We start from the raw sequence: 11,700 nt of genomic DNA, 5'->3' as shown, positions 1-11,700 counted from the left end.
CTACTTGTAATATATTGTGGAAATACTACTGCCTTGGATTTCTCTCAAAACAACATACGTTCTAATGCTCAAAGCATCTTGATATAAAATTTATGTTTGTTAGAGAGAAAGTTTTGGATTTTCAGACTCGGATTGAACATATTGTTACATAACATATGTTAGCATATCCACTAACTAAAGGCCTAGCTATTGGAGTTTTTTCAAAATCATGTAACTCATATAGTTGTGGTTAAATCTTTTGATGTATTGGGTTAGTGGGAGTCTGAAATGTACCCTTTATATTATAATGGTTTTCATGAGATGTAAATTTATAAATGACTTCAGTTTCATTACATCTCTTTCAACATATAAAATGTTTGAACCATTTTGGGATCACATATTTGTTATGTTTGTTTTTATTTTATTTATTATCCATTATTTTTGAAATCTAAGCACATGATATGTATCCCTATCGGATATTATATTTGTGATTCATGCTTATATTTCTTAATTGGTATTTGTGCTTATGTTGTAATTGATATAATTAATTTATTTATTAATGTTATCCAAGTGGGAGATTGTTGTATTTTATATAATTTTATTATATAAAATTATTATTTTCTATTATTATTATGGATTAACATTAATTAATAAATTATATTATTTGTAAATATCAATTATATTGCACAATTGTTATTAATTGATGGATAATATATATTGGGTTTCTGATGAACGATCCGTGATGGGTTGGATTGTTCAATGAACGGTCTGTGATGGACTTAGTATTCAGGAACTTGTTGAGAGGTCCCTGGTCTCTGCTGGTAAGGATATAAAATTGATATCCCATTAGTCAGTTTTATGAGACGACATCAAAATACATTTGTAAGATGCGCTCTAGAAAAAACTACCAGAAAGAGAGCAGTATAGTCTCACACGTAAATAATTTCTAATCTCTCATTGATTCTATTTGGAAGATCAGGTATCACTTTTATCTATATTGTTCTTAATTACTGATCATCAGGTACGCTTCCGCATACTGCTCTTGTTATTAGGAACTGCTCTTAATATTACAATAATATATTATATCGATAATTTGATGCTTCTTATTATTTGTTTTTGGATTTATAATCTAACACATCAGGCCACCAATACTAGACGAATCTTACGAGGACATAAAACCATGGATATACAAAACTCCTTCGGGGGATTTAGGTTTTAGAAGCATGTGGGATTTAAATTGGCGATTGTAGAAGATTGAAAAATTGTTATTCAATTTGGCGTTTGGTTAGTGCAATTGTTTAATATTCTAACTCCTTTCACCTTCAAAAAATATCACTTACGGTATAATTGTCTATTTATGTATTATTAATGACAAAATAAAAGAATAAAAGTTGCCAGTCCAATGGTTGAATGTTATTGAACAAAATTGAATTCATGTATTTATTACATACCAAACATCGTAACCTCCCTCAACACATGTAGCGTAATTGCACTAGAACCGTACCCCCTAGCATTCAATGCAGTGAAGAGTTGAGACTCTTTCAAACATGCCAAAATTCTCTATTTAATGGTGCTCATTTGAGGAAACAACGATCTCCCATTCACCTTCACAATAATCGTTTACTATTCCAGTAGGGTTTGTATATGTACTCAAGGACGGACATGACAACCTCCACAAACAATCAACCCACCAACTGCCTATGGATTTTCACGACGCTACACATCCATAATAGGGTAACATTATTCCTCATCCCACATTGAACCAGATTTACATCTTCTATTGTTTAAGTATTTATCGTTGCATGTTTTTTCCCATTAAATGACCGTCATTGTGTGCTGCATAATTTTGGGTACGTTGATAGACATTTTGTTGTTGCATATGCGGATGAATTTGGTGATAAATAACAATTAATGGACAACAATGACAATATTCACAAACTTAGGTACAACCAAGATCCACAAACTTAGACAACCATATTCACTGTGTGAAGTTGACAAATGAGCAGGCCACAACAAATCATTTGGTACATTACTGATAATAGGTTATAGTGTTGCACTATTTTTATGTTAACACAGGTTTCAAATAAATTTCGTTTTCCATTAATGCAGGACCTAAAGGATGATTTCACTAGCTTGATCCGTAATAAAAAAATTAAGAAGCTCGTATAACCTATTAACTACCTCGTATGCCACAAAGATCGGTAAGGGTTGGAAAGAATTTTGCAAAGACCATCAACTGAAAGAGAGTGATCGTGTGTTGTTTGAGATGGAGTATGACGGAGATGATGAAGATGTCCATGTTTTTGTCAACGACTTCATGCGTGACTTCTATTCATCATACAAGTCAATAGTCATCAATAGTACATAAAGTGGCGAATTTGAAGTCTATTTTAGTTAGGAGTACTTTACTTTGTTGAATAACTTTTGCAATAGACTTAACATATGTGAGATGTTATTAAATTTAACTACAACAAAAACTACTGTCGAAGGTAAAGATCATAATGTTGAAGGACTTCGTCTCTGTTCTGGTTATCTTCATGGAGAATCCATTCACAAATAAAGTTTTGCCTTATTTGTTGGAGGTCCTCCTGCAACGAACAAACATGTTTATGTCAAAATTCAAATCAAATGAAGACACGTACATAACCAAATTAACAATTACTTACAGTAGTGTATTGTGGCATGCAATTGCCATTGAATTTGGGATGACCATCCTGCAACTCTATAAATTTTAAAACGATGACTCCACAATATTAAGCATACAAAATCAGGTTTGGTTACTGAAACCAATAAAGCGTTATCCAATAATCAATAATAAAACCCATTATTGAAATAAACCAACACAAAAAACTCACAAGTTTGGTTGAATAAAGGTCAACACATGTTGGATTTCAAAACTTAGTTTTTGGTCTTCCTTACAATTTAACAACATCCTTATAAAGTTTTCCATGTTACGGGCCTGAAAATATCATCTACCATGTTAAACTACTAAATCTTTCAATTTCAAAACGACATATTTGAATTAAAAAATCAAACAAAACTTTCACCAATCAAACTAACCACGTTATTGTCGATCTTGGTTCGTTTCTTTCTACCGTGTCCGAGAGAATCAAGCACAAAGAATTCCATTGTCTCCAACTTTACGGCATAACACCACCAATGATCATCGTGTACAATTGGAGCAAACAATTACAATACATGTTACATATTTTAATGCCAAAAATAATTTAAAACGACAAACTACTCAACAAGTCAAATATTTGACTTACAAATTCAGCAGTCAATATTTCTTCCATGGTAATCAACATGCGACAAAAGAACATGTCGTAATCGCTTAATTTCCAAACTCGTCTCTTTGCGATTCTCTTATTACTGTCATGAACAACCGATGTCTAGAATAATAATGGTCAATAAATTGTACTCAAATAAATTTATCTTAATATTTGGTTCACCTAACTAAAAAACACAAACACCTACCGTATATATTGGACTTAAAGCAATCCTTCGCACCCATTAATGCAACTTCCTTTCACTATGCATGAAGAGGTTACATCCAAACATAACTGTCTATATTCATAAAACACACTTTAATGAAATTATTTGCAATTACTAATATATACCATGTCAAATAATATGAATAATAAATTACCATATTGCAAATGTAACCCATTGGTCAAAAACTCATACAGTCATTTGTAGACAGTATTTGACCATTTATCACTACTACAACCATTCAACAAATAAATATTACGTTACTACAACTATTTAGAAACCGGAATTAAGTTATTTAGTTATTAAGTATCGTAATGATAACATACCTATAAGGACAATCAACCTGAGTTAGCGTCCTGTAAAGCTTAATGACATCCACATGCCTAAAACTGCAGCTTACTTTAATGGGCTCAAGCCGTGGTACAATTGCCAACAATTCACTACATCTGACATCATGAATTGAGTTCTCTTCATAAATCTTATCTGCCACGTCATGCAAACTTGGTGACTTTCCATCCACACCAACTTTGCCTACATCGTCATCTCCACTTTGGTATGAAATATCAGCGATGTTAACATCATGTGCATGACTTGCACCCAAATCTTTAGCCATATCACTATCACTTACATCTACATTAATTTCACCTTTTGAGTGAAAATGTTGGCCATTATCATCACCCGCGTCTTCCTTTTCAACTAACTTACTTTCGATCTCACTAAAAACCTCAGTGATAACTCAATTTCTATACCTTCATATTGAAGCTTATTGCACTCACTTGCCATTTTAGTTTCCGTTATCTTTCAATCTTAGCTTAAAAATGTGATATTTTAAAGTTGTCTTCAAAAGCTGCAGTATCGCCTGGCGGTATTTATTACCGCCCAGCGCATCTTAAAGGATCATTTTCCACTGTCACATTCCCGCCTGGCGCTATCCTTCTTCCGCTAGGCGCTGGCAGAAAAACGCTGATTTTTCAGCAATGACATTTGTTGCTTGTTTTGATCATAACTTTCTCTACAGGTGTCCAAATGAGTTGGTTCTTGTTGCGTTGGATTCTACACTCAAAGAGCTTTAATCGAAGTGGTAGAACGCAATTTTTGGAATTTTGTGCGAGATGCAGTTTACTCTGGAAGATGGCAGCAGTTACAAAGGCAAAAGCCACCTCATGTTTTCGTTGAAAATTTGGTGCATTTAGCAAAGCCTTGAAGCAGACCCTTTCTTCACCTAATGGGTTTCTTCTCTGCACATGGAATAGCCCAAAAAGGGAGCTGATCTAGGGTTGGCCATCATTGCCACATCAGCAGACAAAACAGAAGAAAATTCTGTTTGAATTGGCAGCACACACACTGAAAAAGCAGGATCAGCTTTTAGCAGCTTTTGGACAAAAGGCGGTTGGGGAATTTGGAGAGAATAGGAGGAATAGAGAGAGCAGGGGAGCGCTCGAGTTTTTTTTAGGGGTTCTATGGGATTTTCAATAGAATGCTAATTTTTGCACATTTCTATAGGACTAATATTTTTGGATTGGTTTTTACTGGACAAAACTATGAAGATCATGGTACTGTTTTATTGCTTATAGGGTATTATGCATTGAATACTTCTTCGTTAGTGGCTTGTGTTTTCATCATTCAACAATGCTCAACTCACTCAACTTGTTCAAACTAACATGTTTTTGTTGTCCCAAATCTGCTATCATCTTTCAGTGATCAGTTTGCACTTGTAACAGCCTAGGATTCACTTATTCATGCATATCAACTTGGATTTGAAGCAGTGTTTATCTTGCATTCATTTTTAGCATCATTTACGGTCCACTGTTATTGCTCAATTTTGTTTCTGCAGTCATGCATTTATGTTGCTGCAAGCTCTAATTTCTCTGCTGCCATATTCTTCCAGTTTTAGTTTTTATTTTTTTTAAAACAACAACAAGATTAATGTTGTATGTGTAGGGGTTGTATTCTCAATAGTTTGAGCGTGGCTGCATTTGACTGAATTGCAGCTACGCATTCACACATGCTTTAGTTCATCTAGGTTCACTTTCACTCTCTTTTTAGATCTAATGCACCATCCACCATTCCCATTCAGATTCCATATCACATCATGCATTCTGCATTGCATTTATTCTTGTCATGGCATACTCTTAATTCAACTTACATTCTTGCATGTAGTTTAGTTTAGTTTGTGGAGTTAATCTTTAGTCTTGAGTTATTTCTTTTTGTTTGAATTAAATGTGTAATAGTCTAGTATTTTAAATGAATTTAGTTTTCTTAGTTTAGCCCCTTTTAATTGCTTTTACTTCAGTTTCATTATCTATCTTTTATGCTTAAAAAAAAATCCCCCAAAAACATGTATATAGCATTCAATCCACTCATTGCATTGGTTCCGTCCTTGGACTGACCTGAGTTAATCCTTATACTGCATTAGTAAAGGTTGATTAATTCAGTTTGTTTGGGATAGTTTAGGCGACAAAAGCTGTCTACCACTAAGCTTCCAAAATTTTCAATCGTTTCTTGATTTCAATTATTTCCATCTCATTGGTGTAAAATTTCTTTAAGCAAACATCACCCGAATTGGATGCCCCAGCATGCTCACCATCTTCACTAACCCTATCAAGATTTAACGCAAACCGAACTACTTCATTACATCGATCGTGTTCCGTTAAAGCCCAATCAAACATGACCTGCAATATCATTTAACTATTACTTAAAATAACTATTTTAACACCGATATAGTATGAAAAAAAAAACAAAATACCTTGGGTTTAATGAATAGCCTCTGAATGCTTGAAATCCTTAACCTCAAACGTGGCCATCGTAATATTCTAGGAAAGACTATTTCCCTATAAACTTCACCCAATCCTAACCTCTCAAAAGCCCAAATCTAAAAATGACAAATATTACCTTATTAATATTTGACACAACAAATGTCAAAAAAATTCAATATTAAAACATAATAACAAACAAGTTACCTACAAAACTACAACTGACCCTCCCAATGTGATGTTATAGTCATTTTTGTTTTGGTTATGAACAACATATGCACGACTTAATCCATTAACAAAAAAATTGTGCACTGCAGTCCCCCAATTGAAGTTAACCAAACTATCAATATCGTCTAATATTCTAAAAGGCATATTATAAACCACTTTTGAATTCCTAGGAAAAAACAACACGACAAAGCCCAACAATATATACAAACGGGGAACATTATCTACATCATCCCAATCGGTTCCTATTATACTTCTAATCATGTTTGTTATACCTTTAATAATGATTCTTTCCCCACAAAAAAGTGAATCAATTAACTCGCATCCATATACATCAAATTCTACTTCTTCACCAACTACACCTAACCCCAAACTAAAACAAACATCAACCATAAATAAAGGCACAAGGTGCTTCCATATGTGAAAAGATTGTTCACTCTCATCCCATCGTCGAAAAAGCTCAATTAATAGAGGACTGTAGATATCTAAAGACCTCTTTAACTCCAAACACCACCATTTGAAAGGTGTGAGTCTTATACGTCTCCGGTGTCCATTCATCAACAATTTGTTTATCTCCACGATGTGTTGTGTGTCCACAAAATTAATCCATATTATCATGCACAACATCAAACACCATATAATAATTCAGAGCACTAACCCTTTCTTCTTTCTCTGCGTCCGGTTTTGTCCCCTTTCGAGCCATGTCGTAACAACAACCCACACAAAAGCAATAAACAGACAACAACAAATCAATGCACCCCAACTAAGAAACCTAGCATCAATTTCACAAACAATTTTCAGTTTCCCTTTCACCAAATCACCTGCTCAGAAAATAAATTAACCTTCCATCTCTGTCAGCCATGCACATGTAAAAAAAATGAACTCAAGCAACCCAACCTTTTTTCTACTAATAATAGCGACACAAAAAAAAAAAACCAAAACTAAATTTTTTTGTCCAATGCAGTAACACAAAACACCACAACACCACAACACCAATGTACGACCGCAAAAAGAAAACCTCACCTGAAAAACGAACCGACGAGGTCGGGCTCTTCTTTTCGTTCTCTTTGCACGCGCACGAACAAAACAAAAAAACCCCTGAAAAAATATTGCTCCCAAAGTGGTTGTCGTTCTTCTTCTGGTTCAGATTTTTTTTAGAAGATTGTGAGTTGGTTCGTCAAACCACCACCGCTTCTGGAAGATTTGTTAGGCACTGCTCCTCGAAGATTTGTTCGGCACGGTAGCAACTTGCTTTTGATTTCGTTCGGTGAAGTAGTGTTCTCGTCAACCGCTTTCTGCAAACCACCACCGCTTCTATAATATGTGTTCGACACCGCTTGCTTGGAATTGATTTCTGAAAAACGAAAAAATCAAATTTTTCGATTTCGTTCGCACATTTGATTTCCTCACATGTACACCGATCCCACAATACTTTATCCACTACCACACTCCATCAGAAACATTTTTTTTTAATTCAAAAACAATTTAATAAATTCCACGTGCCTCTAACACCTCAATGAACAAAATGTGGGTAAAAAAAATAAGTTAAACTATCATCTTCCATTTGCAAAAAGGTTTATCAATTGATATCAACCGAAACTATTTGACAGCGACTACAACAATTTAGACTGACATGAATCGAGATTACTTTCATACAATATTGATAATTTGGATTTTTGCTGACTTAATGTGGCTGGAAAATTCTCCCAATTGACACTCGTAGAAAACAATTCTATTTAATGTTAAGTGAAATTTTCTTAATTAACATTAGAAAACATATCCTAACAAATTATTGATGAAAAATAACATGTGTTGATGATAAAAAATAATAATAAATGTAAACATCAACCAAAAGAAATAATTGAAAAATAAAATCTAATTCACATCTAAAAAATAATAAATGAGAGTGATTTACAACATACAAACAAACTTCTGACAACTCTAACATTGTCTTCTAGTAGCAAAGGGTAAGGGCCCTCTATTGAGACAACATCACAAAGAAAGAAAGAAGACAATGCCATGCACACACGTTACATGTCCTTTTTGAACTAAATACGAAGCTTAACGGCTTCGTCAACAGTGTTCTGGTATCACAAAGTATGATTTTAAACCATTATTATGCATCAATGAAGAACTAAATAAAAGTCAACTTTCTTCCATTCACCAAATTGATATCCTATATATCTTTGAGGGCTGAAACGATGCTTAAGAAAATAATTTAACTGATGAAATCATAACATGAAGAAATTCAGTATTTGTGCATTCTGTAACTAACACAGGGTGCATTCATTGATAATGCCATTCACTGAAAACATTGTACATCTAACAATCAATGGAGAACAATACAATATCTAAGTTAGAAATCAATCATTTGGTTAGAGAGCTTCCATCTCTATTTTCATACCAAATCAGCCCTATGACAAATTCAAGTACAAGGTAACAGAAGAACAACAAAAACCAGTTGATAATCAAAATCAAGGTACCAAACTGAGGCAGTTTGGTGTCATACACAAGCCTCTATCCTCGGCTCAAACGAAAATGCAGACATGAACTCCATGACTTCTCCATTCATGCAACATTTGGGCAACTCTGTCCATGTGTTGGTCACCAAATCACAGAGAACGTAAGTGCATAGCTCAGGAGAGTTCAAGCATATAAGTATCTGATGGCCAGCACCAACACAGTTAATATCTGCCTTCTTTCCATACCATTCTTGAGACATTGCTGCAGCCATTGCAGCAATCTGTTGCCAGCATCTATTGGTGTCATCGTATTTCCACACCCTAAGACTCGTGCTCTCCAAGAATTCTGATAACAGAACAACCAGCATCTCACCACCACACTCCACAATGTCAATGGAGTACTCACTGAAAACAGGCAACAACCTCGGATACTCAAAAAAACACTTGGATGTCAAATTGCAAGCTACCACTGTCCCTGAGGAGCTGAGGAAATACAGCATTTCATGACCATTTTTTGTGGTAATGACCGAGGAATATTGCTTAGAAGGGCTCCTCTGCATGCTACTTGCCACCACTGTTCCAGCTTTACTAAGGAAGTACACAACATTGTCATCATCACCATCATCGGTTGAATCACAATCAATGGAACTGTCATCAACCTCCCTCCTCAGTGCAGTGTCATCTTCCCAACAGCAAGAGGTTGAGTCATAGACTTTGAACAAAAGATTAGGGAGTTCACCGAAGACTAACACAATCTTGTAGGAGATTTGATCTCTGAGAGTTGTACTCATCACAACGGCATTGAGAGGCTGGTTTTCTGAGGGGAAATGCAATGGAGGGAGTTCAGTGCAGGATCCTGTGACTGGATTGCATACAACAAAGTTTCCTGAGAGTTTGCGGTAGCAAACCAGGCCACCAGATGCTGCAACAGGCATGCAGTTTATGTTAGAGTCTTCGAGAGGAAGACGCAAGTGATTGAGTTTTTTCCAACTGTTTTCAGCAGTGTCAAAGACAATGGAGTGGTTGAGGCTAGGAGAAACCATCAGAAACCATGGATCTCTCGAGGGAATGTGTGAGCAGGCAAGCTTGAAACTCACAGAAGCAGCAGCTGATTTCCATCTCTTGCAGACAGAAGTAAGGCGGAAGAAGGAGGAAGTTGGTAGCCATGAAAGGACCCTCTCTAAGAGATCTTCGTTAAGGTCATCCAGAGAAAAACCGTTCAAGTGTGAATAGTCTCCATTTTCTGGAGACTTTCTTTTCAAACCGTGTTCCATTGGCCACAAATTTGGAGAAAACAACTGTAGAAACAACAAAAGTGTTTAGACGTTATCAAAAAATCAATCTTTTTTCACTTTAATAGCTTTTATCAATCATAAACGCCAATTGATGTGAATTAAGACTATCAACTTAAATGGGTAACGCCAAAAATTGTTTATCTGCACCCAAAAAGATCAAAACTTTCCCTTTCTTTCTCCAACCCCGTGAATTCGCAAGACTCGTTCTTGAATTTTGGTAAGTTGAAACCCGTCCCACACCCATGAAAAGCTATTAAAAAAAAAAAAAAACCTGACAAGCTATAGTTTAGAAGCAACCATGAAACTAGAGACTTCAAAATCCAAAGCAATTTCCTTCTTTTCCCTTTCGTGACTAACCCTATTAGTAGAAATCGACGCAGAAGATAAGAAAACAGTAGAAAGAGTGACTCCAGACATAAGGGGCTTCATTTCATAGCAGGAAAGAGCAGAAGAATAATGATGACAAGTACCTGATAACGGAAGTGAGGCAGTTGCTGGTATGTTGAGAGTGGATAGGATAGGAAATGTAAGCAAGAAAGAGTGAGTGAGTGAGTGAGTGAATGCGTTGGAGAACACAATATTGTGTGTTTAAAAGGGAGTTTGGAGGAGGAAATCAGAAGAAAGTGAAAAAGGGTAAAAGGGAAAGCGAGCCCAGCAAGTAGGAAGAGAGGTAGGAAGCTTCCCGTGGAACTCTTTTGGTTGGATATTGGATGGTTGACACTTGAGACACTATCATGTGATGACAAGGCACACGCATACACCACACACCACACACCCGTGTGTGGCTTCTTAGTCTTAAAAACATAAATCCTGTGCCGTTGGATTAGATAACAAGTCATAAGTCGTTGACTTTGGATAGTGGCCTTGGGGTGGCTAGCTACCTATGCTTTGGATTCGGGTTGAAAAAAGAGAAAAAGGGTGCACTCAGCACGCAAACAAAAAACCGCTGGGGTAATAGTTTAATGATTTTAGGTTGCATAAAAGAAAGAGAAAGGACCACCGAGTTGTTTCAAAGTGGATATCAGCAATGTCAATTTTGTCTGAAACTCGTGCGGTTTTCGGCTGACCTTCCTAGAGCAAAAGCAAGAAGCAACCATCTATTTTTGCTTCCTTTTCGCTCCTCGTTGAAGAATCTTTGTCTTCTTTTGGTTTTGCTGTGTTGTTTTGTACAAGTCAATGCTCAAGCCCCATCCACAAGACAGGTATTTTTTATTGCAACAAACGAAAGGGTTTAGATTAGTGTGGGAAGGGCAAATGTTGAAAAGCAAAAGCAGTTAATTGTGGTGATCTTTTTCTTTTCTGCTCCTCGTGTGCTTTCACCTCTACCAGATGCTCGCACAACCAAAAGCCGCTAAGGTCTTAATCCACGTATCATACAACACAACCTCATTTTGTTTAATTAGCCTTTACCAAAACAAGGACAAAAAGCCTCTCTTCAACTTTCGCCATTGAATCTTCACAATTAGAGAAACAGACACTAAGATGTTATTGTAC

General features: G+C 35.8%; 2 protein-coding genes across 5 annotated transcripts; both read right to left on the bottom strand.

Moving 5' to 3' along the window:
* Window positions 1-2,145: 2,145 nt before the first annotated feature.
* LOC114194099 (uncharacterized) lies at window positions 2,146-8,429 on the bottom strand. 2 transcript variants are annotated; one of them, XM_085665429.1, is made up of 9 exons: window positions 7,473-8,429; window positions 6,218-6,343; window positions 3,798-6,143; window positions 3,457-3,546; window positions 3,249-3,371; window positions 3,040-3,117; window positions 2,835-2,938; window positions 2,646-2,693; window positions 2,146-2,567 (listed from the first exon to the last, which is right to left on the bottom strand). In XM_085665429.1, the coding sequence occupies exons 5-9, from the start codon at window positions 3,300-3,302 to the stop codon at window positions 2,549-2,551; spliced, it is 303 nt and encodes a 100-aa protein (XP_085521555.1). In that variant the 5' UTR covers window positions 3,303-3,371; window positions 3,457-3,546; window positions 3,798-6,143; window positions 6,218-6,343; window positions 7,473-8,429; the 3' UTR covers window positions 2,146-2,548. The 2 variants fall into 2 exon arrangements, with proteins under 2 accessions (XP_085521555.1, XP_085521556.1); XM_085665430.1 differs by lacking the exon at window positions 2,835-2,938.
* Window positions 8,430-8,703: 274 nt separating this feature from the next.
* LOC114195471 (F-box only protein 13-like) lies at window positions 8,704-10,923 on the bottom strand. 3 transcript variants are annotated; one of them, XM_028085956.2, is made up of 3 exons: window positions 10,677-10,799; window positions 10,504-10,564; window positions 8,704-10,209 (listed from the first exon to the last, which is right to left on the bottom strand). In XM_028085956.2, the coding sequence occupies exons 2-3, from the start codon at window positions 10,504-10,506 to the stop codon at window positions 8,953-8,955; spliced, it is 1,260 nt and encodes a 419-aa protein (XP_027941757.1). In that variant the 5' UTR covers window positions 10,507-10,564; window positions 10,677-10,799; the 3' UTR covers window positions 8,704-8,952. The 3 variants fall into 3 exon arrangements, with proteins under 3 accessions (XP_027941757.1, XP_027941755.2, XP_027941756.1); XM_028085954.2 differs by lacking the exon at window positions 10,504-10,564 and having other exon boundaries at window positions 10,677-10,923; XM_028085955.2 differs by having other exon boundaries at window positions 10,504-10,786.
* Window positions 10,924-11,700: the final 777 nt, after the last annotated feature.

The sequence above is a fragment of the Vigna unguiculata genome, chromosome 8 (assembly GCF_037176805.1).
Source record: "Vigna unguiculata cultivar grain cowpea cultivar isolate G323 ecotype 2 chromosome 8, ASM3717680v1, whole genome shotgun sequence".
Taxonomy (NCBI): domain Eukaryota; kingdom Viridiplantae; phylum Streptophyta; class Magnoliopsida; order Fabales; family Fabaceae; genus Vigna; species Vigna unguiculata.
The sequence above is the reverse complement of the archived record's forward strand: the minus strand, read 5'-3'. Positions and strand labels throughout refer to the sequence as shown.